Source organism: Anas platyrhynchos, chromosome 1 (assembly GCF_047663525.1).
Source record: "Anas platyrhynchos isolate ZD024472 breed Pekin duck chromosome 1, IASCAAS_PekinDuck_T2T, whole genome shotgun sequence".
NCBI lineage: Eukaryota > Metazoa > Chordata > Aves > Anseriformes > Anatidae > Anas > Anas platyrhynchos.
The window spans coordinates 80,077,526-80,103,998 of NC_092587.1; the positions used below are offsets into that span (position 1 = coordinate 80,077,526).

Genomic DNA, 26,473 nt, shown 5'->3' on the forward strand with positions numbered 1-26,473 from the left:
ACAGGAATTAAAGCCTGCCCCTGGGCTCCCTGAGGGCAGAAATCTACCTCCCAGATTACAGAGCCTCTAATCACCAAACCACATCAACCAAAATTAGGGGACCTCACCCTGGATAGGCGAGGGTCTCAGGGGAAAACATCCAGAGCAATAGTTCCTTCCAGTCTGAGAAACAAGTAGCAATGGGAGGTCATACTGCTTGGGCATGAATCCCTCATCAGCTGCAAGGAATGCAGAGAGTTGGAAAGAGGCATGTACTGCCAGGCTGGCAGCAGTGAGCTTCGGGTGTAGGATCAGAAGGTGTGAAGAGAAGACAAGTGCTTCAAAGTCTGGTATTGAAAGGGAGGTCAAATGAGATTAGAAGCCAGAAGATTGTGCCCCCAAAACCTCAGGTGTCTTCCACTTTCTGCCCCATTCCTCCATCTGCCCTTACTTTATTTATCTTTTCACTGTGGGTGATGCTCACCCTCAAAGAAACCAGTGTGCTGTTCCAGCTGGTGGTATCCAGTGAGAAGTGGACTTCCCCTTTCTCATTTGTGAGGAATGACAGGTGTGTCTCTTCATCGTCTATGTCAATTGTTAGGTAGACTGTTTCATTTTGGAGGGGAGAGTCATTACTGTGGCAGAACATCTACAGACAAGGGAAGGAAGATAATAACCCTCATGCCACACTCCCAGGCCCCGATAGTGCTTAATACTAATTATTACTATCATTAGGCTTTCTACATGTAAGTCTTTTGACTTTTCAGACAGGTTGGAAGGGTCCAAATAAAAACTGAATAAATACACAAAAACATCAGTGTGCAGCAGTTCAGGACCAGAAACAAAGTATAGTGCAGCTATACTATACTACACTACACTACACTACACTACACTACACTACACTACACTACACTATACCTATAGTTGGCTATAGGTAAAATTTACCTATATTGGGTAAAAAAGAGGTAATCTCCTTGGATCTTGAGCTTTTTCTTGGACAATGCTCCAAGATTCTAGAAGATCAGAAACTGTCCTGTCTCCAGAAACTTAACTCTTACTGTTTTTTGCCCTCCTTCATGATGTGATCAGTACTGGCCCAGATGAAAGTGTTTCTAGCTCCAATGGGACAGCAGTCCTAGCATCACGCTGTGGACTTGGGTCAGAAATGACTGCCAGTGAATGGATACACAAGGCCCTAGTGGTTTCTCCCAAGCTGTCATAACCATTTGAACAGCTGTCCACAGGTAATAATATTTCCCTGCTGCCGACACCCCCATCCCATATGCCTTATATCACTCAGACTAGTTTCAGGAGCTGCTCCTGAGGAGGCTCTCAGAGACTGCAGCCAGCTCCAAAATTCCTTTTCAGGGAAATTACTGAGTTAGGGTGTAGAGAATAAATTGCTTCCATAGAAGGCTTCACTCATAGTTGCTGGATATTGACAGAGCAGCACTTTCCCAGAGACTGCTTCTTTCTATCTACAGGAAATTAGACCTATGATGTATTCTCAGCAGAGAAGGGACCTATGGGTGTTACCTTCCCTGTGTATGGTAATCCACGTTTGTAGAATGGATGGATATTGACAAATTCTACAGACTTAATTCTTGTCACAATAGAAATTATAGATATATTTGCAGTCTTTGCTCCTGTGTGGAGAGAGAAGAAATCTGTTAAATCGCAGCAGTGCTTTTAGGAAGCAGAAGATAAGATGCTTTTACACTACCTACATCTAAATTTAAAAGAGAGAATACAGTCTTCTAGTGTACGATTCCCTCAGTCTCTCTGGGATATTTGCTTAATGACAGGATACATCAAACCTTATAAGCACATATTTCTCATGTTTTTGCAGATTAAGAGAAATCAGGTGACTGTTCTGGTATAGACAACTATATTGTAAATGCCTAAAAGTGGCCTGAGAAACCCCACCCACAGTGTGGCAGTTCAAAAAATTGACACCTCCAGTTGCCAGAACAATGGGACATTAACACTGATGCTGACAACCTACCTCTTCATAGTCAATAATGCAGCAGAATAAAAGGGAGCAGAATGGGATTCCTTACAGCAGCAGTGTCCATAAGCAACCCTGCCTCAGGCTTAGGAAGTGAGAGGACAAGAGACTCTGTGAGTAGGGACTACCTGCTGGGATGGTGCGCTACAATTAGCAAGAACTAATTGGGATTTGTTGCAGACTTTTCCATGACTAGCCAGGGCTTTGCAAATGGTTGAGGAACTCCTCAGTGTCGAGGCAGTCACTGAAATGACATCTACATGCTTGTGGAGATGAAGGGTAGAGAGAATTAGGAAATCTGGTCCTAACAGGTGGAAGAGGTGCTAGAATAGAGAACATCATGCATGATAGAAGACTAGGGAACTCTCTTCATGAATTCCTTTCAAAAGGAATTCAACTGCTGCACAAAAGCCAAAACCAAAAAAAAAAAAAAATCAAACAAGGAAATGAAAAGCTGTCTGCAAGGATTGGAACTTTTCACATGTCCTCCAGTACCTGTTCCAGTTTCCTCTATTTCCCCTCTCACATATAGGTAGCTGTCAGATTCATTTAATTCCAGAGTCTTTGTCTTCACCGTAAAAGTAGTACAGCCATTCTTGTCTGTCTGGAGAAACATGAACAGAAAGAAAGAGCATAATGTGGAGGTAGAGGAGCTGTTTCACAGATGCTGGGTAATCCTAAAGAAGTATTTCCAAATACTTGTGGAGCAGTGGGAAGTTCAAAAACCTGTAATTGCAGAAATCTGCCACGGATACCTTAGCTAGAGAAAAAACCCATCACACTTGGATCAAAGTCATCAAAAACTGGCATCAAAATGTGCTTCAGACAAATGATACAATGGTTAGCTATGTCACAGGCTAATATGGAGACTGGATTAAGCCCGCTCCCTGCCTTTAAAAGAGCATTGGTGTCTACCTGAGCTGGAGGTAGCCTTCTCCCTAAAACTGTGGTCCTGATGAATTAGTGCTGATATAATGGCATTCTAGTCACAGATGTCTCTGTGATGTGGCTATGCTAAACAAGGACACCCAGCCAGTTACAGATTTCAAGAGCTGTGCCAGTCATTAGGTAGAGACTGGGTACAGGCATCCTGCCATGAGAGTGGGGGTGGACAAAGTGTTTCTAGCTGTGTCTGTTAAGTTCTCTGGAGAACCTTGCATGGCTTTTTGCATGCTATGTGAGAGGAAGCTGGCATGCATCGTTCCAGATGGAGATATTTTACTACTGGATGGATTTTAAAAAATGCAGAGATCCAGTTGGATTTTCATATTCTGGCTTGTTGCTGGCTCACCTGACATTTAAAAATATTTTCTTGTGACTTGCAAGCTAAAAGAGCTGCATCTGAAAGCTGAGAGAAAAAAAAAAAAAAAAAAAAAAAAAACCTTGGGGCTTAACCAAAAACATATAATGAGCACAAATGTGCAGAAAGCGTAACCAACACCGGACCTAATATTTTACAGGATACTGGTAAGTTTAAGATTGTCTTTAAACTGTGTGAACAGAGCAAGAAATGGTACATTAAGCCACTGACTATCTGATTGTCTGATTTACTGTTTACTGGTGGGAACGGTCACAAGGCTGAATATACCAGTTGTCTGATTCTGCACAGTATGATACAGATTCTTGGGAAAGGCCACAGGTACCATCACTTACACAGAACTCCCACCTTCTCCTGAATTACTGAGTCAGATATGGGCAGCCAGAAAAGTAATTCAAGTAATACAGGAGTTACAGGAAGAGAAATCAATCAGGTCTAAGAAGTGGAAAGACACCAAATTAAACAGATTTGTGTACATCAGAGGTGCAGTCAGGCAGATTAAGAGGACAGATGGACAGACATTTCCATCAGGTGATACTTTGCACTCTCTCGTATTTCCACCTACCCAGCTCTGTTTTTTCCTCATCTCAGTAGAACTTGAGAAATCTCTCTTGAAAAGTTGTAACGATGTCAAAAAAGTAATGTCTATTTTGCCTTGAACGGGCTTCCCATAGGTATACCTGTGTCACAGGGTAGAAACACACACCTGAAGATGAGCTGCTTCAGCAGAAAAATTGAACCAGGCCCCCCCTCCACCCTATCAGGGATGAAGTGGAGCCTGGGAGAGTGTTGTATATTGTTTGTTTGGGAACTTCAGCTCATCCCTGCAAAACAGTTTACATTTCTCTCCACCCACTATACATCAGGAATGAGTTTCAAGCCACCGTCTCAAGTGTGCCCCTGATCAACATCCTTAGTGTCCTTCAGTCTCACAGTAAATGAGAAAGAGTCAGTTCCACAGAGTGATCTGGCTCCCTCAACAAGGTAATGCAAGAACGTCATACTGGAAGGCCACTTCTCTGCTACCAGCAGTTTAAAGGTGATTGTGGAGCCAAAGAACAGATATCACAATGGTACTCACTTGCCACATAACTTCAGCTGAAATTCCTCATCCGCTGTACTGATAAAGGGAGGGTGCTCCATCTCTAATTCAATTTTTGTCAGCTCTGCAGACAGAGGCATGGAAGAGGGGAAGAGTCATGGAGAAGAGGCATGAAGAGAAAAGAAAAAAAAAAGCAGTACTGAGTATGGTGGGCACTGACTGGAAATTCTGCTGTAGCTGCAGTCAAGATAGTAATGACCCCAGTTATTCATCCCCATGTTATGATAGTGCTTACTCCCTTTGCCTCCCTCTGCTGCTACAATTCCGCAAAGGATTGCTTTCTACTCTAGCTCCGTCAGGCATAAACATTGTAAACAGGTTAGGGCCACTGCAACTGATCTGGGTTAGGGCATGATGCAGCTCCCTGTTATGGCAGCTGACAGAAGCGAACAGTACATTTAGCTTAGAGGGTGACAATGAGCAGCAGAAAGTGCTCACCACAGGGTCCAGCTGCAGCTAGAACAAGATCTGCAGTCTTGTCAGACTACAACATCTGCCTTGTATCCTACTCAGCTGCAGAACATTCAGACCAGCATGAGATGTGTGCCCAGACCTATCTATGTCCCTGATCTGTTCTTCTCCCAGGGCAAAAGGTCTGATGAACACAGCCACGTCTCTTCTCTACCTGCCCACACTGCTCTTCCCTCACCTCTGTTGTCCAAGTCTCACCATATTCTTTAACGACGAAGGTCTTTTTAGCCATGTCTTGTTGCACTGAGATGGTATACTTCCCAAGAGCTGCTTCAGAGGCCAAGGGGAAGGACAGATCCACAATGCCATGTCTTGATTTTACATTCTGCCACTCAGCAATACGGTTATGTTTAGGATCCTATTTGGGAAGGAACATTCAGAGACACAAAGTCACACTGGGAGCATAGGTATCTGGAAGGTCCAACTGTACTCAGGCACAAGAAGGCACTATCAGGGCTTAACCTTGCCCCAGCAGAGAGGATCCCTGGTCACAGCAGAAACCACCAGGTAAGATTCCTTCTCCTCCCTCCAGTACCCTTTTACTGAACTGTTGACTTGCAAAGGCTGTCAGTAAAGCTACTGGGAAGTGGTAATACCACAAAACCATAGGAAGGAAAAGCAGCTGTACTGTATCTATTGAGCATTTTGCCTTGTACTTCTGCTCTGATTCATTACTGTCATGCCTCTAGCTCAGCTATGTGCTGGTTTGAAAGAAGAGCCCAGGCTGACCAGGTAGAAAAGAGTTCAGATGACTTATTTATAGGGTTACATTTGTGGCACAGCTCAGTCAATGAGAGAAAGGGCACAGTGGAAGAGACAGACTCCCTCTGGTCAGTTCTTTGTCACTTACCAGCAGCCATATCTGGGGATACTGTAAAAAAAAAAAAAAGACACAAGCTCAGTTTTGTATAGAGCGAAACAGCATCCATGTGAACCAGAAAAGTTCTGCTCCATCCAGACCCTACATTATGTCTCCTCCTTCTTCTGTGCTAGCACACACTGCAGTCTTTCTCCAGGGGACCAACGGATGCGTGGTTTCCCTTCAAAGATCGCTTGCCATTAGGACTTAACAGGCATGCAGGGAGAGGGAAATGTCTCTTTCAAAAGCCTCTCAATGTGTATCATGCTGAGGCTCCTCCTTCTATAAATGCATGGAGTGAAACTCACCTCATTTTTAATGACTTTAAGGTCATTGTCAAGGTTCACAATTCGAAATTTCACTGGAAATACAAAGGAAAGGATAGTAAAGCATTCTGCGTTCAACATGTCCTTGCACAAATCTTGTTCTCCCTTTCTGTTCTCCTATATCTATGTATCTCTCTGTTTAGAGGAATTCAGGTCTTCCCCCAAACAGCCCCTCCCAGCACCTGCCTTCCAGCCCCAACCCCAGCCCCCACCCCACCCAGGACTTTGTCTGGGAGGTTTATATGCAGCTGCAGGCTGTAGAAACTCACTGCTTTTACCTGGAAGGATTATAATGATGTGTAAAACAGTGGGGTTGGTCTTTCTGCAGTCTGTTCATATTGTGAAAACTGTGGAATAATCCTCCATATTTCTACAGCCTGGAGGTGCTCTAAGCACAAAGCATCTATGCCGTGACTTTAAGCTTTACTCAAGTGTAAACAAGTATTCAAAAAATAACAAGGGATTGCCTAGTGTCCTAGAGAGTTCTGGCTTTCCTTTTGGCCTCATGAGAGGTACTTCAAAAAAACAATACCTAGGAGCAGCAGGCGGAGCATTTGGTACAGCACGGCTTATGGGGGAACATCCTGACTCACATTGTTCCTGGAAACACTGAAAAAAAGAGACCTGCTTTCTTCTAGCTCCAAAAGGCCTAGATTGGTGCACTTGAAGTCTTCCCTCAAAATGTGGCTGCTACCTTAATCCTTCCCTCCCCATTTCCACGTCACCTTCTTGCCTTACCTGTTTCTCCAGGTTTGTATAAGGCCTTGTCTGTCTCTACCAGAATTACGTTCTTCTGGGGCTTGACCAGCACCTTCTTGCGACCCTCAAAGAGCACACTGTCATCGCTGTGTATCAGGACATGCAGAAAAACCACCTCCTCTGACTGTCAGAGTAAAATAAAAACTGCCTAAGACTAGAAGTAATTTGAAGGGGAAACCGAGGCTACCAAAATCTCCAACTTCATTCTTCTCTGTCCCCTTTCTTTGATTTAGCTTTCCTTTCTTTAGTCATAGACTTCCACACACCCCCCAGTTTCCTTATTCTCTTTTCTCTGCCTTTCCCCTTGTCACACTTGTGCATTTCTACATTTCTTTCTCCCCATTGCTATCTTTCCCACCATGCAACTCCTCCCTTTAATATGGCTCAGACACAGGAGAGGCTGAAGCTCTCTAGTTTGTAAGAGGAGAGGCAGCCAAGAAAGGTGTCTTACTTGTGAAGCTGAAGCATCTGTTTCCCAGGGAGTTAATTCTGGTACCTAGGTTGATTGATGTAAGGAAAGAAAAAGAAAACAAAATCATCAGAGATCTTGCATCTTATCCCAGATGTGAGACATCACCTCACTGTTAAACAATCCTCAAACTTCAGAGTCCAAACTCCACTGCACGAATCAGTCTCTAGACCACTTAATATTGCTTGAAGAAGAAGCAGTCACCATCTGTCTTTTATTCATGAATGTAAGAGCGAGCCATATGACATATCATTCTCCCCGTCACAGAAATTGAAGATTGTTTTACAAATAAACAAAACAAACGAACAAAAAAACACATAGGGAAGACAGATATGGAGCTGACTAAGGTAGTAATGGGAAAAAGATACTGGTCAGGCAAAAACTTTGGACATCTCACTATCAGAAAGACTAAGCTCACCAGGAGAAAGTGTTTTTGTTTGTTTGTTTTTGTTTTTGTTTTGTTTTGTTTGTTTTAACTACAGATGTTTCCAGAACCAGGATTCACTCTCTCCTAAGTCCTGGAACCAAACACTTTGTTAAATACTGTCTTGCTGATAAAAGAACCAGAACTGACTACAGATTCTTCTCGAGTTCTGCTGAATCTGTAGGGCAATCAGAGCATAGGCACAGCAACTTAGTATGGTGCTGAAGGAGACAGGGAGAGTTTGTAGAGTCTCAGCACCAGACACATCTCCACGTCTCTCCAGAAACGTAACTGGAATTCCTGTAGTCATGTCAGAGCCTCAGTGTAGCTAATTCAGCTAACTACAACAATAGGATGAAATCAGCTGATAGATTTTTTAAAAAACATATTATCTATGCTGTGAAAGATTGCCTAGTTTGTTAGGTTCTAGGACACTCTTGTATTTTGCCTGGAACTGTTAGGAAAAGATACTTCACCTGCTTGGAACCTCATGGCAAGGCAGAGAAGGACAGTGTGTCAAGAGAGCACTCCTGTCTGAAGTGGGAGTGAGATCATCTACTGACAAGTCAGCAACCACAGCTACACTCACCTGGAAGGTGATGCACTCAAAAGTACCTGGCTTCTCCACGTCCTGTTCCACCAGTGTGTGATTCTTGGTTTCCATCTCCAGGGTGACAGCCAGGTGAACAGCCTCAGTCAGGGAGCTGAGGTGAATGCAGAGCTTCTCCTCTTGGGAAGGGTGAATGACAGCAGGGAACACCACCATGTAGTGACTAGAAGAGAGCAGATGTTCAGAAACAATTCAGAGCATGAGATGGACAGGCCAGAATAAATCTCTGCTGCACTCATGGAGAGGCACATCAAAGGTCTGAAATGCCTAAGAGGCCTACAGTGAAGGAATTATGGTGCAGCTCCTTTTCCATGCCAGAAAGAAGCAACATGCCCAGCATGGAACCAGACGGCTCCTGGTATGTGTCTGTCACCACCTTGCCACCAGCCAGGACACAGCTGCCCCAGCAGCAAGTACACAAGAACAGAAAGTTTAGGTGAGGAATGAAGCTGAAAACTCAGTGACCAAGGCATAAGGCTTCAGGCCTCACACCAAATTTCATCCTCACAAGCACAGGATGAATGAAGGCAAACTTGTGGCTTCTGTAGCTTTTCAGTGTGTACAGTGCACTGCTAGTGCAGTGCCTGCACTAGCATATACCAGGGGCTTCACCTGCAGTGGTGCTTGACACCCAAAGCTCCAAAGTAACTCAGAAGGAACTGCTTCTGCTCAGCCTCCCTAATACCAAGATTCCCTGCATGCAGCTCTGTGATGCTAGACCGTGCAGCACCTCAGCACCAAACCCTTCAACGATAGTCCTTTCCACCAAGCCCCCCAAAATCAAAAGATAATCTCACGGTTCCAGGCTTGCTTCAGCTGCAACTGGGAATAGGGTCAGGGCTAAAAGGAGCACTGGTGCTCCCATTGCTTGGGCTGGGAAAGACAGCTGTCAAGATCCGCACAGGAGGAGAGAGTAGCCTGTATTGATGGGCTGTAACAATCCTAAATACACCCCTCAGATGTTCCTAAGGCCAAAGTGTGGGGGAAGTTTATATATGGAGATTATATCTCTTCCAGGCTAATGACACTAGCTAATATTTACTTATTTCCACCAATGGCAGAGTAAAGGCCACACCGCACTGTTCTCCACCCACGTCTAAGCTCAGATGGCATTCCAGGTGGTGGGATGTCAGAGCGCTGTGGGGGACATGTGGAGTGGGTGACCTCTAACCCAAACTGAAGGGGACTTAGGAGAAAAGCTCACCTCAGTTTTGGCTGGTCTGGATTCTGGCTGTAGCATCCCAAGGGAGGCAAAGCAGCTATTATCCTTAGCTTGTGAAAAAGGATCCTCAGCACTCTGACCGTGCTTTATCAGTGATCTTCCCCTCATCCAGTTTTTCATCAGTGCTTGAATTCAAAACCTTTCAATTAATTTCAATTTCAATTTCCTTCCCTTCCCCTCCCCCAAGAAAACAAACAAACAAACAAACAAACAAAAAAGCAGAGAGCACATGGAAGCAAAATGAGAAAGAAAACAATTATTTTCTGCTTCCTATCAACAAGCAATGTTTGGCCACGTCCTGGGAAGCAGGGCCTTGATATGTGTAGCAGTTGTTCAAGAGGACAGATGTCTTCATAACGAGAGCCCCCCGTCCTCCTTCCCCTCTCCCACCATTTACTGTTGAGTGCTGAGTATGACACCCCATGGTATGGAATATCCCTTTGGTTGGTTTAGGTCAGCTGCCCTGGTAATGTCCCCTCCCCACCTCTTGCCAACCCACAGCCTACTGGCTCTGGGGAGCTTTGGAGACAGTTTTGATGCTGTGCCAGCACTGCTCAACAATAGACACAACACTGGTGTGCTACCAATGGTGTTCTAGCTACAAGCTGTGATTCTGTGAAGTGCAGAGTGCAGCACTGTATGGGCTGCCACAGGGAAAGTTAAGTCCATCCCATCCAGGTTCAGTTCACAGCTTCATCCAACCGTAAGGTATTTCTACACTGACACCACTACCAATCTCCTTCAGACTCCTACCAGGTACTGCAAACTTCTATTTCATTTTTCTGGATGGCAGCAGTGGCAGATGAAGTGAGCAGGGCTTGGACCTATTTGCCTTCTAGGTACAACCTTATTTGAAGGTTGTTGTCCTCATCTTGCTTTGGCCACAGCTGTGTTTTTGCAGATCATAACCAAAGGTACACAATATAGAATGAATTTGCCGTCTGCCCAGTCTTTGATCCCAGCTGAAGCAATCCCATGGATTTACTTTGGCATGGAGTCTGTGTATGTGTATCCACTCTCTGAGCTCACAGAGCAATGTAACTGCAAGGTGCACCTTTAACCTAGCACAGACATTCAAATAATCTGCAGGTTTGAAGCACTGTATGTCACTGATCTGGGAATACATTTGATTCTCTGAAATAAACAGGGTTTTGACTTCAAGCCTAAATTAGCCAGACAAAAAACAGAATTCTATCTGATTTCAGAAACATTCCCCACGGCTCTGCATCTCTGAATGGTCATCAAGTTAGCCGCCTCAGAATTTAAATGGGAACAGAAAGACAACTAAAACATAATAAAGTGTTAAAGTTCTTCCCTTCTTCCAGGGAAAAGCTAGGGGCATTATGAGAGCTGTATTTGGAGCCCTGGATTGGCCTGGCCAGAGGCCAGAGGCCAGAGGTCAGGAATGAAGTTTCACCACAAAATGAATAGTACATAAAGAAGTTCTACAGAAGAAATTCAAACCTAAGGCAAAATTAAACTTACATCACAAGCAACAAATTTGCCCAAACATGTTTCCAGTGTTTCCAGGTCACTTCTTTACTTTGAGGGTGACAGAGCATTGAAACAGGCTGACCAGAGAGGCTGTGGAGCCTCCTTCTCTGGAGATATTCAAACCCCACCTGGATGCCACCCTGAGCAACATGCTCTAGGTGATCCTGCTCGGCAGGGGATGGACTAGATGATCTTCAGAGGTCCCTTCCATCCTCGGCCACTCTGTGATTCTGTGATTCTGTAACAAAATCCCACTAAAGACACCTTTGTAAAAATTAAGCCCCCATACCAAATCAAGTATCTGAGCATTCCTGCTGTCATCAGCTATGCTGCATAAGATAAGGCAGAGAAACACATCTCCCAGAGAAATATCAACAAGGCTTACAAAGCCGTGGGGAAAAGTGCCTTCAGTGCCTCGGCAACAAACATTGTCTCCACCCCTTCCACCCGCCCACATCCCAGCCCCAGCCATGCACAGCATGATTTCCACCTTCTTGGTTTCGAAGCCAAGACAGGCTTTCGAAAGAGACAGGCACCCTGTCAGAGCAAGAGCTGCATAGTCCTTCATCTCTGGATGAGGGGGAGAGGAAAGAAAGCAAGCAGCAGAGACAGGGACAAAGGGGGGACAGAGGAGAGGCTCACCTTCCTGTGGAGGGATTCAACCTGCATTCAGCTATGTGGAGCATCACTCTCCTGTGGGGCAGCATCCTTCTGCCGTGTGCGGCTGGAACATCTGCAGTGATGTAAGAACCTCAGCTGCTTCGCATACGCGCACTGGTCTGGGGGGTGCTCTTGGGGGGTGGCAGTGTTTCCAAAGAAGACAGAAGGAGTTTCTTCATTTCTCATATGCCCAAGTTTTCACTTGGTCTTCATGCACCCTCCCCACCACGCTACCCCCACTACTTGGCTCTCCCTCTAGTGCCTTTGATGTAGACCAGGTACTTCTGCAAGGACTCAGGTCATACCAAACTTGACAGCTTTCTGCATGTGTTTAATTCTGACCTGCCAACATGTCATATGTGCTCCTGTGTTCCAGAATATATTTCCTTTCGGGCTTTGCTTTTCTCCCCGGAGCCAGAAGTTGTCATTTAAACCTTTAGCAGACAAATCTGGGTGCCTTTACAACCTGGGCAAATGTGAGTCCAAGGTATCTAATACAGATGATCTTTGTAAAGCACTGTGCTGATTCTGTCCTAGCTGGCCGTGTGCTCCCTACAGTAGATGTAACAGTATGAAGTATGTCACTATGTTAGCTGCGTTTCCTCAAGCCATGTGTGGTGTTGAATGCACAAGCTTAGTTTTAAAAGTCTGTTCTAGTGGGAGTACAGCCTTGGACATACTCTATAGGCTGATACAGCTTCCAATCAAATAAGGCTTTGCTGCTGCTTGTTTCCTACTGTTGCCTTCAGCATGAAGCTTTCCTTGATGGTTATACTGCTGGCTTCAGCAGGAAGTCTGCTGTCACACCTGCATGTCAATGCTTTTTGTAGCTTTATCAGAAGGTAATCCAGCCTGGCTGTAGGGATCCTTGAAAAACAGCCTCAGAGAGGCTGTGTGATACTTTCATAGCTCAGCAGGCAAGGACATGGGAAGAATCAGCAGAGGGTTGTGAGACAATGTTCTGGAGTAGAGAGTGCACCAAGGGACCGTCAGGAGCAAGTGAGGTTTAGGAAGTTCAAGGAGTAAGCCTTTAGTACACATCGCATCCTTTGGCATTGTGGCAGGCAGGAGGTGCTGTGAGTCGTCCTAAGAAGGAAAATCAAAATGTTGGCACCTGTTACCATCTCCCTTAATATTAGCAGCAGACAGGCTGCTCAAGGCAGCTTGACAGCACTCGATTGTGAAAGCATTCAAGGCTCCTGGCCAACAGGACTTTGACTCTCTCTTGCTGTGGTTATGAGATTCAGCTGAGAACTGCCAGCAGTTCACATCTGTGAACCTCACCATATCCCTGCTGTTCTGATCTTTCAAGGCCTTGCACTCCTGTTGCTGCAAAAGGCGCTGATGCTCGACACAGCCTAGGGGCAGTAAGCAGGAGTAAGTTTTCAGACCTCCTTGAATGTTGGCGTTTCTTTGGTTCTAACTGCTGCAATACCATTTAAGGTGAAACAAAACAAAAAGGACAGCTTGTTGGTGTTACCCATGGGCACAGCTATGACAGCAGCCACAGATGTGTGAGATTTGGAATGAGAGCGAGGGCGGGTGTGTGAGGGGCTGAAGAAAACGTGTTTATGAGATGCTGTGTCTGGGACATGAGGTCAGTACACTGGGTCTCGTACAACAAATGGCATTGGTTTTGGAAGCAGAGACTGTCTCTTTCTGTAAGTGTATGCAGCATATACTGTAGCCTCAGTGGTAATGCCTACATTACCAGCAGATGAGAACAGTGTGATCTGCTCTCACCAGGATCTTGACAGTGGAATAAAGCAACCAGAAGTCTTACTAAGAAGTACCCAAATCCCAAAGTCAAAACTCATCCCATCAGAAAATCAATTTCATCTGGGTTATCTGTCTATCTATCTATCTATCTATTTATTTTTAAAGAAATTATGCCGTGGCAATACCATCTCAGCTCTACCACCCCTTCTCAGAGACAGTGTGCCTCCAGCTCAGCAGAAAACAAGCAGCCCCAATCCATGTGACAGTAACACTGCAAAGCAAAGCTGGGAATGCAACTCTAATCACGCAGACCATCTCTCAGCTCGTCTTCTTCCATTGCACAAGCTTCCAGGTGAGGAGGATATTTTCAAGGATTGTGAGTAGGGTGGCTATTTCATTTTCTGCTTTTGCTGGACTGGAAAGACAGTTAACTGTGTCCTCCCATGGGACTCTCTTAATCAGGCTCTGGATCTTCTGCTTCAGCCTATACAGATTCTTCCTGCTGTGTACCTTTTTACTCTTCTAGAAAGCATTCTGAAAAGTACTGTGATATCTTTCAGGGCAAGAATGACTGGAGCAATGAGAAATCAGTATAAAAATCATTATTACAAAAGACTGGGGATCCACAAACGAGATTCAGCTTCAGTTATGGTTACGATTATGCCTGCAGGTCCCTCCCCCTGTTGGACAGCCAGAGGAAGTAGCTTTTATTGAGATCACAGCCTTGGGAGCCGATTCAGAGGTTCAGAAGAAACAGAAAGTCCTAATCAAGCATGCAGAGAAGAAGACTTTAATCCAGACAGACAAACCTGTGTACAAACCTGGACAGATTGGTATGGTTATAATGCCTTGTGTTGTGAGAAGAGGGACAGTCCTCAGGCCACAAATACAGGGTAGCCTCCAGCTCCTGCTGTGGGGCCTGCACCACCTCCAGCTCTGTTGGAGGCTGTTCCTGCTTTGAGGGATTTGGGGATACCTCTGCCACGTGTCAGCATGGCATGTTTTCTGCACTATTACCCATACCAGGACAGTGTGCCAATGTGAACAGGGCTTGTGTGTTTTGGCAGACGCATGAGAAAAGGCCCACATGGCACGGTGTTGTAGTCATGATTGCTCCAGTCAGACATGGTCTGTGACTGCACTGAAGCCTTCTCTCCCTTACAGACTTCCTCAGAGGAGGATCATGGTGCTGCAAGCCCCACCACTAACACAATTCAGATTACCTCAGTGCAAAGCTGTTTTCCCCATTATCTCTCCACCTGCTGCTGGCACTGACCTTCACTGAAGGCAAGACTGAGGGCTTCAGTGTAGGTCCAATGTCCATAAAAAATGCTGTTTCTCACCAGTGCAATCAGCCTTCCCAGAAAACCCATACTGTCCCTCCTACCATTTTTTTTTATTATTATTTTTTTTAGCAGGCTACCAGCTCAGAGCAGGTCTTTGAACTTAGGCACTAAGCTTCTGCCCATACCCTTTCAATGAAGCACACTGGCACATCCATACATATTAACAGACTTTCATTTAGAATCACAGAATCATTAAGGTTGGAAAAGACCTTCAAAATACCTGGTCCAACCATCCCCTTACCACCAAAGTCACCAGTCCTGTTTTTCTTTTGCTCTATAGTCAAGTTGCGAATCGTAACCTTGGATCAGAACTTCATTGCCAGCAATGAAACAGTAAGTCAAGAGGGGAGAAAACTTGGTGTGTCTGAAAGTGCTATGGGTTGCCTCCACGTTTTTTGGATCAGCGTTTAGCCCTGCTAGGTGGACAGCTAGTCTCAGTCTTGGTTTCGGTGCTTAAAAACACCATTGGGTAATGCAGATACTGCTCATGATGCTGGGTCCCATGCGATCCTGGGGCGTTGCTTAGGGAAGGCTCATGGATGACTGAGAGCAAAAATACTGGGGAGGGGAGAGGGGCATGAGAGGTGGCTTTCCTCAAAGTGTCCTACCACTGTTATTTTCTTCCCACAGCACCGCCTAGTGGAACTGAAGGTAAAAAAACTTTGTTGAAAGTGGCGATCTCCACCCCTTGGGGAAGACAAAGGTTTGGAGATGACTGGGGGGAGGATGTGGATGCAGAAAACCAAATACCTCAGAATGAAGGAGAACAGCACTTGATTCAAGCTATCACACTCCCCAGTGGTCACTCTAGTATATCATGCCTTAGGCAGCATGTGCTGTCAGAATTGACCACCCTCGCAGTGATCTTGGGGATATGCCAGCTCAGATCACCAAAGGGGCATTTGAGAGGAACCACCTCTATCTCTTAGTGAGACCTGCTGGCAGCAAACTACAGTTTTACAGCAGTCAGTGAGATGGTAGAGAGCAATAACACAATAGAATGGCTTTCTCAATGAGACAGGGAGAAAGGCCCTATAGTCTTTAAGCTGGGACTCACCTGAGCACCATAGCTGTGTCATAGGTCTGGGCTCTCAGGATGACTATGTGCACTCAAGCCATGCTGTGGTAGCACAGGTATTCTGGAAGTGTCTCTTTTTGCACTTGTAAATAACCATTCTCTATGACTGCCTACACAGGACCCCAAAAGGAACCGAATTGCACAGTGGCTGAATGTTACCCCTGTGGGAGGCATTGTGGATCTGTCCTTCCCTCTGGCTGCAGAAGCACCAGTTGGAGAGTATACCATCAAAACGCCTGACCGCACACATACCTTCAGTGTAGAGGAGTATGGTAAGGGTCTAGGGAGCTCACAGCAACAGAGAAAAATTCATTCCCTCCAGATTCCCAACTTCTTGCAGGGCTGAACTGGCCTTGCAGCTGTGAACAGCTGTGCTAGTTGCGCAATTTGTGCTAGCACCTCAAATGTCCCACCATGTGCTAATAGGTGTTATCACTGACTTTCACTCAGACCCACTGGCTTTCTCCTTCCACATGTCTTGAGGAGGGACTGAGGCACTGTCCTGCAACTGTGCTCTGTGAAGTGGACTAAAGCTGTCTACTCACACCACATTCTCTTAGCCATGCTGCTGTTGCATTCCTACAAGGCCTTGTGCCAGTCCTGTCAGGGACAGGGACTGCCTTTCTGTGAACAACCATCTGGGGAGGTTCTGGACATCTGGGACAAACAAGCTCTCTCTCCTTACTGCATTATATTTCTCTTGCTTTCTCACAGTTCTGCCCAAGTTCAGTGTCTCCATCCAGATGCCTCAGGTGGTCACCATCTTGGAGGAGACCTTCCATCTCCATATCTGTGGCATGTGAGCTGACTTACCTTGGCAGAAGCTGCATTCTTACTCTTTTAGAAACTGAGCAGCTATCAGTAACCAAGCGCAAAAGATCTCTGCCAACTGTCCCCCTTGCTGATGTCTGGTACCCTGACATCCTCTGCTAAGGAATTCTGCTGGACTCTCACCTTTCTCTGTATTCTCTCTCCCTAGTTATTTATCTGTGAGACTGAAAGACAGTGGATCTCCTTGGTGGGGCATGTGCCATACATTACAGTACCTCTGCTGCATTGATTACTGCCACTGGGGAGGGAATAATGACTCAGACTTGTGGCCAGCACAATGTCTGCTAGCACTATCTAGTGGGATTAACATAAATTTAGAGAGGAGAATTCACCCACCACTGCCTTCTGCCTTAATCTGATTAAGTTTTGTAAATTCTTGGCTCATGATCCATGAAGATATTTCCAGCTGCTGGGCTGTATAGCTGCAAACCACAGGCTAAAGCAAATATTATTTGTCTTGAGTCATTGTTTCTATGCATGTATGTAAGCCCTCTCTGCTATTTTGCCAGGTACACATACGGAAAACCAGTTCAAGGTAGTGTGAAGGCTGTGGTGTGCCGTAAACATATCCAGTATAAAAGGAAGTCTCCCAAAGCCAAGCGTAGTATTTGTAAGGACTACACTGGCAAGGTGAGCACATGGGCTATCCAATACTCCTGAAAAAGAGAAGAACAGGGGCAAAGAGAAGGAATAATGCTAATGTAAGATGTGGGGTGGGGATCAGCTGTTGAAGCAGCATGTTCTTCAGTCCAGTCAAGGATGATGGACTAATACGCTCTTAATTTCCCTGTGAAATAATCGTAACCCATCTCAGTAATTTATCTAAATGCACTTTGATGCACTCAAAGGAAGAAGCATTTGTAGACAAGCTATCTGCTGCAGATTTACCTACAAGCCAGGTATTGTGACAGGACAATAAAAATAGAGATACTGTCCACATCAGTTGACTTCTGCTGGATACCTTTTAGCAACAGATTTTCAACTGATGTAAAGAAAGATGTATATACTGTTTCCCAGAAAGAGCTGTTTTGGAAAGACAGAGATTACCTCTTATGTATAAGCAAACAATTGCAGTTCAGCATAAGCTTTACTCATTTATCTTTGGGGTTGAATAAATGTATCTACATTTGTTTACATGTTTTTAAATAACCCAGCATATATATATCAAAGATAAATCCTGCCAGAGCAGAAAACATCATGTTTCAAGGAGAAATGGCAACTAATGTTTCCTAGTGGCAAGTGAATGTGTAAAGAGTGTAAAGCATGTTTCATACACACATGCTTGTGAACCAGGATCTCCTATTCCTCAGTGCTCCAGAAAGAAGATGGTTCATGCCGGTATGGGCAGTGCTCCTTTATCTCAAGTGTCTTAGTCACGTAATTTAGACTTCTGGGCCTTGGGTTTAATCTGCACAACAGAAATGATTAGTGCATTCATAATCAGTTAACAGATTCATTTTCACTCCCTCAGACAAATGAGGACGGCTGTTTTACCACTGAGGTGCATGTTAAGACCTACCACCAGAAGCGTACTGACAATTACGATTTCAACCTAGAAGTTGTGGCTGCTTTGAAAGAAAGTGGAACAGGTAGCAAAAAAAAAAAAAAAAATCTACATTTTGTGGAAGGTCTTTTTATTTACACTCTTACAATATGTTTTCCTTTGGGTTTTCACCTGCAAGACTCCCTGTGTATTGCACACAGGGAAAACGTGGAACTTTAGACACTGGCTTCCAGGGGGCAGGTGTTCAGAGAGTTGTGTCTTTCCTGGAAGTACTACAGCAGCATGGGGCGTACCACTGAGATCTAACTCAAACAGGCAATGTAAGTTCTTCCAGTTGTAAGATAGGCTTTACCAGTATGCTTGCTACTCTAGAAGTTGGTCTGGCCATTCTGGCTCTGACAGTCACCTTGGTTTATCAGAGGTGGACTAGAGCTGCTGTTTCTCCTCATCTGGTTACAGGAGAAATGTGGACCAAGACACATTCTTTTTTTTTTTTTTTTTTTTTTTTCTTTAAACCACGTTTTAGGAAAGTCCTTTGGAATGAGGAGGGGCTTAGAGTAACCAGTGATAACCTGAGCCCTGACTGAGCCCAGAGCTAAATCTCCCATCCTGGAAGGTGTCCTCTCTTCCAAAATGTTACAAACCATTCCTTACAAGAAAATGTTTCCCAGCCCCTTGCTGAAAGCAGTAATACATATTCACTTACCAAGCAATGACAGTGATTTCAGTTGGGCACCACATGACAAGACAGCAGACCGTAAAATAAGTTGTGTAGTCAAGGGGAAATGCTGCCTTATAGCGACTCTGCTGTGAGAATGGAAGGAGAATGAAAGGGGATAATTGGGAGTGGAACAATTTTAAACAAAGTCAGAAAGAGCATTTGTGTCTGGCAGAAACTCCCTGGTAGACCTCTGTCCTTCCAGCAGCTCACAATGTAGGAGACACTATTAACAAATACTGTGTGTTAAATGACTTCTGAAACTAAATGGAGAAACTACAGTTCCCTGTGAGTGATACTCCAACATTTACCTCCATCCATTCAATCCTTCTGCCTCTGCTCATACACATGATACTCACTTGCATGCATCTCCTGTCTTTCTTAGGAGTGGAGTTCAACACCACTGAAAACTGCAAAGTCACTTTTGGTATCACAACTCTTCAGTTCTGGGGGACAAGCTACTACTATCAGCAAGGAGCTCCCTACTATGGAAATGTAAGCAAACAGCAAAAAAGTGGAATGTTCAGCCTGAGGGGATGGCAGACACAGAAATAATGAGTCCCCTTGCTCTGAGCTGTCCAAAGCTGCCACAACTCTTCTGTCCCAGTCTCTCCTTTGATGTCTCCACCAAGAGGTAATCCAAAGGTGTGACCACAGAATAGGTACATAGCTTTGCCAGGTGGGATGGCTTCTGCATAAATGGGGAGGCATTGGAGGAGTTAGGGAGGCCACACTGAGAATACCTTTGCAGAGAGGGGAACTGAGTCTTCTGCTGTGAGGCAGATTTTCACTCCCAAGGCCTCCAATTTTCTGTTTTCTGCATTGTTGCAGCTGGAACTCAGAAGTGGCAATGGGACCCACCTGAAGAACAAAAAGGTGATCCTTACAGTGTCCTATGGTAGCAGGAAGCAGACCAAGACCTACTTCACAGATGACACTGGGATGGCCTCTTTCATCTTAGAGACTTCAGCATGGAACAACAGTGAAGTTCGACTGCAGGTTAAGGCCAATGATTACACTGGATTTGGCTAGCACTAAGCAATGCATCCCTCAGATCCATAGTCGATGTCATTGTCTCTGTATAGCCAGGGAGGTGGCAGTGCAGAGCAGTGAAATGACAGATCTAGGGCAAGAGAAATGAGCCGGCATTCTGATGCCACACACAGTCCTTGAACAGTCAGGAGACATGATGACAGACAGGTTTGTGGGCAAAGGCTGTGTGATGTTGTGACTGAGGTCTATCCACATAGCACCTCTGGTTGAGGTGGAAAGGGCTCTGAGGCAGGGCAGGGACAGAAAAAAAAGAGGAAGTACTCCCATGAGGCATGAAATGCGAAGTTAGGAAAGGAATAGAGAGAAGTATCTGAAAATACACGTAGAGAGGAAAAAATCAGTGACCAGTTCACTATATATCACCCTCATAGCATAAGAACTAGGATATAAGAATCTTGGATATAAAAGGAAGGAAACTTAGGAGAGAAAGAAGGAAAACTAGTAAGGAACCAGTTGCTGCAAGCCAATCTGGATCAAAACAGGTAACCAGGATAGAAGGAGCAGAGTGGGAGCTAAAGATGGCTGCCAGGTATAGGGAAATGACAGAGAAAAGTTCTGTCTGATTTCCCAGGAACAAGGAAGGCTTGTCTGCTTCTCGGGGTAGGTTTCTAATACCTGCCATATCTACACTTCCTGGTCAAGTCACTTCAAGGCAAGTCTTTCCTTTTCATCATATTGTATGTAGTATCTTACGTGAAGGATCTTGACATGGCTGGAAATCTCTAAAATGTTAATTAACATCACAGTCTCAGTACAGATAGATCATAGTTTAGAGATGAGCAAGGCTATTGATCTTCAGTTGTCCCCTGCCATCCCTACTGAATGGATCAGGGAAATTGCTAGAAGACATATGGTGCGTGACTGGAGTAACACTGAACAGTCAAATACATTATCAGGGCAGATCCGTGTTGATACTTGCCCCACATGTACCATACAAATGTGAAGGGTTCAGTGGCTTGATTCAGGGACTATTACACCACTCTGCATGACTGAATGATTTGGCCTGCTCTATGGATAGCAGAAGCCTCCTCCTTGCCTCCTTCTGTACTTTTATTTCTCCTTCCTTCATGTCAGTATAGCGGTGCTTTCAACACCTTACTGTGGGAGGGTTCAGAGGCTGCTGTCCCATCAGTCACAGTTTTGTCCTGGGGAGATTGTAAGAAATCTTTGATGACTGAGTCACCTTTTCTATGCCACAGGCAAAGACCCAGCCAGAGGAATTCAGCAGTCAGAACGCGAGGGTGTCTTATGGTACTGCATCCCTCACATTGAGGGCCTTCTACTCCTCCAGCCGTAGCTCTGTGAGGATCCAACCAGTGCAGGCAGTGCTGCCCTGTGGGGATGTGCAGCAGGTCACCGTGAATTATCATCTCCTGGCCACTGAGCTGGGGGATGGGGCTGCCAGAGCAGAGTTCTACCACCTGGTGAGTGCAGGGCAGCACAGGCAACGAGGTCAGCTTTGCAATGGGTTTGTGTTGGCACAGGGCCCTTTGCTGGCCCAGATCAGCCCACTGCTCTGTTCATTCCCTTTTAGGTTTTGGCCAGAGGATCCCTTGTGCATCATGGCCAAACAAGAGTACTTCTTGATCCACAAGTAGGTAAGAGTGTCTAAATACCGAGAACAGATTAAAGACCCAACAGAAAAACCTACATGGGGAAGGACAGAGAGATCTGAGACCAACAGGAAACAACAAAGCTAGAAAAAATAATTCAAGTGGAATGGCAAATATGCTATCTCTCTTCTGCCTTCTAGTTTCCTTTTTTTTTTTTTTTTTTCTGATCAAATGAAGAAACTGTCAGAAGTTAGCTGCCAACCAGGGATTATCAGAGCCCTCCAAGAGAAAACTCAGAGAAATATATTTGCCACACTCCAGTGGAAAGTAATTTCTCTTACAAGCATGCAGTGTTGCAAGATCCCTCATGATATAAGATCAGTGCTAAAAAATGGCACTAACCTACAGCCTGGTCTAGCTGTGGCCTCCCCAGAAGCACGAGAGAATAGCTTTTTATCCAAGTAACTGTACAGAAGTGTTGTAGAGGAACCATTTTGCTGCCATAATCCTTACAGACAGACCTCCTTGCCTCTCCCTTTACTGCTGTTTCTCCTTCTTTGCTTAGGTCAGTATAGTGGTACTTTCAAGATCAGTCTTCCCATTGACATCATTTCACCCATGGCTATGCTCTTTGTTTACACTACCTTCCCTGAGGGTCAAGTGGCAGCTGACAGCTTCAGCCTGAAAGTCTCCAAGTGCTTCAGGAACCACGTAAGTAACACGCAAAACATAAGGGGGTCATAGGCTGGAGTGTAGCCAATTAACTAAAAACTGACAACAAATGTCCAGCAGAACCCAGTAGTCACAGACTCCTCGCTCAATGTCTTCTGCCCCTTTTTCTTCTTCCATTTCAGGTGAAGCTTGGCTTTTCAGACACAGTGGCTCTTCCAGGATCAGCTGTCCATCTCCATTTGCAGGCTGCTCCACGCTCCCTATGTAGCATCCGTGCTGTAGACCAGAGTGTACTTTTGCTAAGGCCAGAGGCTGAGCTATCCAGGGCTAATGTGAGTTTAAGGCTGAGCCCTGCTGATATTGGAAAGATGCCTTTTGAATACCTAATTACAGTCACTGGGTAATCAGGCACAGTGCATATATCAACAGGTATTTAAATGGGGACGGTACATGGCTTCATGAGGAAAAAAATGAAGGCAAATATCAATCATCAGCCAAAATTACCGGTTTCTGTGGATGGATCTAATAGAATAACCCACTGACATGCCCAAGTACAAACTAATGACACATTCTTGCCAAACTTAGTGTACTTTGCAGCAATGGCAACCAGATGTCTAGGGACTTCCACCTCCTGAACCACCTTATGACAGCGCTCCAAAAGAAGAGTTACGTTAGAAGATATGCCCAGTGTATGATAGGCTCCATAACTTTGTCCCAGCTCACACGAACTGGACAATCCTTCCATTCACAGACTAGACTGGAAATGGTGCTTTGGCAGTGGAAATGTCTAATTTCTCACCTAGGCCTGGGATGCATTATGTCTGAGGACACTTGAGCTGCATCTTGACACTGTCTTGGCAAATCCGGGATGTGCCCTCAGTCAAAGAAGCCTTCTAAGGATTCTTACTGGCCTCCTTACTGTTTGCATTAAGCTCTCAGGTGAAAACTATGAGTCACAGCTAGGTACATAGTGTTACTGTTCGTTCTACATTTCTGAAACTTGCGAAGGTTTTCTGTGAAGATAGAAAACCTTTGGGGATGGATTTTTGTGGCAGGCAGGATCCAAGCTCTGCGTCCATCACAGAGAATCTTGCCAACCTCTGAAACTAACCCGTACTGTTTTCATTCTCTGCCTGCAGGTGTACAATATGTTCAGTTATCCTCAAGAGCACCCCAGTATCCTCACAGACTCTTACAGTGACTACTGTACTGCCCACAAGAGTTCAGGAACCACCAGTTCTCAGACCACGCTTCCACCAACAACTACATCACCCTTTCTGTACAACAGCTATTCTTATGCGGTGTCCCAGCCAGATGTCTATGGACTTCTGAGGGTAAATTTAATTTCCATAAACCCTGAAATACTAGAGCTGTGCCCTTTTGTATCCTGGATCAGCCCAGAGCAGCTTCACAGATTGTTCTTCCTGTAAACACAGCAACTTCATGTTCAGAATTTGCCAAGCTTTTGAAGTAATAGATTTCTGACATCCCATGCTCTGGGCTATATAAATTCCCATTGATCAGGCACATCCCTAGAAGCTGGCTCCCCACTTATCCAAGACTCTAGGCCCTCATACTTTGTAGTGGTTGGAAGGAAAGGGAAGAGTCAGAGGAAATAGGAAGTTGGACCTGGGCTTTGTGAGTAGGGTGGCTCCACATTCTCCCTGTTTAAATTTTCAAGTCAGTCAGAGGTGTTACAACACAGGGTGGTTTATATGTTGGGAGGTGGGGACAGAGACAAACCCCAGACATACCACTCCCTCCACTGAAATCTGCCTTCTTTTCTTCCCCTTCTTTCCCCCAGAATTCAGGTCTAACGTTTTTAACCAGCCTTAAAATCAAGTCTCCAATCGAGTGCTGCACCCAGACCACTTTCTACGACTACATGTGTACATTTTAATTTACCCTGCTTCTTTGGAAATCATGGGTAACATACAGGTTGTACAAGGGCAGCTAAACGTGCAGTGTGTTGAGGAACTGGGAATGGCTTCCAGAGATAAGTGGGATGTTGCACATGAGATGAAAACCACAGGAAGGGGAAGGGTCCTGACACGTCTAGTGCACTGGAGTGGCAGAGGGTTGACTGCAGTGGTACATCTGCTTCTGGCAGACAGGAGGATAGTATGGCCAAGGGGGAAAAGCTAACTCTCCCATAAAGGAAGATATGTTTTTAAGACTAAGAAAGGTCTCACTGTAAACCAGATAATGAGCCAAGATTGGCTCTGGGCAGTATAGTATCCAAGTCTTTCAGCAGAGGCTGAGAGATCAGAAGTGTGAGCAGGTGGAGTTCTTCATGGGGGAGCACGCATATGCTGAAATCCACGTGCTGAGTAGTCCACTGGAAGTAGTGAAGTAGGTCAAGGGCATCTTGGAGAGGACAAGGGGGATCAGAGTGGGAGAGGGAGGGATGGAGAACTGGGTTTTTCCCAGCTGAACTGTATCCTGATCTCAGCAAAGTACTGTCTTTGAATGAATGCTTGTATTCCCAATAGCTTATGACCATCTGGAAGACTTGGAAGACTTGGATCTAGAACTAGATTATGCTGTTGAACATGCTGAGTCAGAGCACATCGAGCTGGGCAGCAAGGCAGGGCCAGTACGTGCCTGGTTTCCTGAGACGTTCATCTGGAGTCTGGTCCCCATCAAGTGAGTAATTGTGGGCTGTGGCCCCACACGGACTTCTTGTCAGCCACAGCAGACAGAGAATGGGCAGGAGCAGAGACAAGGCATTACCAGCTTCCATGCCCATAAAGAAAAGGGGAGTGTGAAGAACTGGATAAGGAGTTCTGCACAGTTCCTGGATCTTGAGATTTTCCACATGACCCTGGGGAACTTAAAATCACAGGCTCCTATAGGATGGAAGGGGCCTCCTGAGGTCTGGAGCTCATCATCCTGTGCAAGGCAGATGAGGTTTTAGATCAGGTTGCTGTAGTCAAGTTCTGAGTGTCTCCAGGGATGGAGACACAAACTCCTTGGGCATCTGTTCTGGTGTTTGACTGTTCTCATGGCATATTTTTTCTTGTCTCAAGTCAGAATTTTCCATGTTCCTGTTTGTGTTTGTTACCTCTCATTGTATCAATATGCACCTCAGAAGAGATTGGCTCCATTGTCTCTACACCTTTGCATTAGGTAGCTGTAGAAAGCAGTGTGATTTTACCATAGCCTTTACCTTTAAATACTGAACCCCCTGGTTCTTTCAACCTCCTATTTTACATCAAATGTCCCAGCTCCTTCATCATCTTGATAGCCCTTCGCTGTACTCATGCAAGTATATCAGTCTTTATTATACCATAGGACAAAAACGGGACACAGTACGCCAGATGTGGCCCCACAAGTGAGAAATATAGGGTAAAAATAACTTCCCCCCAGTAACTGCAGTCTTCTTAATATAGTCCAGAGGTAGATGACCTTCATTGCTGTAAGGGCAAATGAGATGACTCACACTCAATTTTTCATGCACCAGGATGCCCAGCTGAGGATGTCCTTTATCCTATTATCCAGACCATTAATAAAGCCATTAAGCAGTGTTGGTCCCAGTATAAATCCTTGAGGGATGCCACAGGCAAACAGTCACCAGTTGAATTTTGTATCACTGTTCACCATCCTTTGACTGCGATGGTCAAGTGAGTTTTCTGCCCAACTTATGATCCACTTATCTGGTGCACACATCACTACTGTTGCTACAAGGGTACTATGGGAGACTGTGTCAAAGGCCTTTCTGGACTCAAGTTCACTGCTTTACCCTTATTCACACTGTTTGTCATCTCAGCTTTCTTGATTTTGCCATGCGCCAACGTTCTCCATCTGTAAAATAGGATCTTTACCACTCCATCTCATCTGGCTGGATTAATCACAGTTCAGAGCAGGGACCATCTTCTGTTTTGTGTATGTGGGTCTGTAAGTGGATCTTTTAATGATGACTGCTGACCTGTGGTTGGGAGTTTGGGTCTAGTCACAGCTCATTCTTGGCATTACAGGGGAAATAGGTATGGGACTCCGCAACCCCATTCTTCCTCTCACTTCTCTATATCCCTGCTCAGATGAGTCCCTAATTCAATAATACATCTGAAAAATATTTGTAGTATTGCCTTTTCCCCCAGCTGCCTTCCTCATGAACAAGTTGGTTGTATTTCATAGGTGTTACATTTCTGTAATTTCCTCTCTAACCTCTGTTGACCACAACAGCCCAAACAGTATTAAAATGTACCACCTCTTCATATGGCAACCAAATGTGACAACTGTGGGCATGGTTATTTTTTAATAGAGTGAACACTATTACTACTATTGCTATTACTATT

General features: G+C 45.1%; 2 protein-coding genes across 3 annotated transcripts in view; one reads left to right on the plus strand and one right to left on the minus strand.

The window, feature by feature from the left end:
• LOC101795816 (alpha-2-macroglobulin-like protein 1) overlaps window positions 1-9,289 on the minus strand; it is a 28,504-nt gene extending 19,215 nt beyond the window's left edge. For both annotated transcript variants that reach the window (XM_072042828.1, XM_072042827.1), the window contains exons 1-12: window positions 9,123-9,289; window positions 8,305-8,488; window positions 7,274-7,318; window positions 6,802-6,946; window positions 6,046-6,098; window positions 5,729-5,749; window positions 5,077-5,236; window positions 4,387-4,471; window positions 3,871-3,985; window positions 2,483-2,591; window positions 1,516-1,625; window positions 464-628 (exon numbers count right to left, since the gene is read on the minus strand). In XM_072042828.1, the coding sequence (XP_071898929.1) occupies window positions 464-628; window positions 1,516-1,625; window positions 2,483-2,591; window positions 3,871-3,985; window positions 4,387-4,471; window positions 5,077-5,236; window positions 5,729-5,749; window positions 6,046-6,098; window positions 6,802-6,946; window positions 7,274-7,318; window positions 8,305-8,488; window positions 9,123-9,190 (1,260 nt within the window). In that variant the 5' untranslated portion in view covers window positions 9,191-9,289. The remainder of the gene's footprint in view (window positions 1-463; window positions 629-1,515; window positions 1,626-2,482; window positions 2,592-3,870; window positions 3,986-4,386; window positions 4,472-5,076; window positions 5,237-5,728; window positions 5,750-6,045; window positions 6,099-6,801; window positions 6,947-7,273; window positions 7,319-8,304; window positions 8,489-9,122) is intronic.
• Window positions 9,290-11,537: 2,248 nt separating this feature from the next.
• Window positions 11,538-26,473, plus strand: part of LOC101795637 (alpha-2-macroglobulin-like protein 1) — a 28,274-nt gene continuing 13,338 nt past the window's right edge. Inside the window, exons 1-18 of the mRNA XM_038172945.2 lie at window positions 11,538-11,784; window positions 13,586-13,772; window positions 14,091-14,253; window positions 15,047-15,099; window positions 15,397-15,417; window positions 15,963-16,116; window positions 16,559-16,643; window positions 17,185-17,305; window positions 18,147-18,264; window positions 19,283-19,392; window positions 19,729-19,896; window positions 21,150-21,374; window positions 21,485-21,548; window positions 22,069-22,214; window positions 22,358-22,507; window positions 23,315-23,509; window positions 23,980-24,064; window positions 24,668-24,821. Coding sequence (XP_038028873.2) covers window positions 11,717-11,784; window positions 13,586-13,772; window positions 14,091-14,253; window positions 15,047-15,099; window positions 15,397-15,417; window positions 15,963-16,116; window positions 16,559-16,643; window positions 17,185-17,305; window positions 18,147-18,264; window positions 19,283-19,392; window positions 19,729-19,896; window positions 21,150-21,374; window positions 21,485-21,548; window positions 22,069-22,214; window positions 22,358-22,507; window positions 23,315-23,509; window positions 23,980-24,064; window positions 24,668-24,821 — 2,267 coding nt within the window. The 5' untranslated portion in view covers window positions 11,538-11,716. The remainder of the gene's footprint in view (window positions 11,785-13,585; window positions 13,773-14,090; window positions 14,254-15,046; window positions 15,100-15,396; window positions 15,418-15,962; window positions 16,117-16,558; window positions 16,644-17,184; window positions 17,306-18,146; window positions 18,265-19,282; window positions 19,393-19,728; window positions 19,897-21,149; window positions 21,375-21,484; window positions 21,549-22,068; window positions 22,215-22,357; window positions 22,508-23,314; window positions 23,510-23,979; window positions 24,065-24,667; window positions 24,822-26,473) is intronic.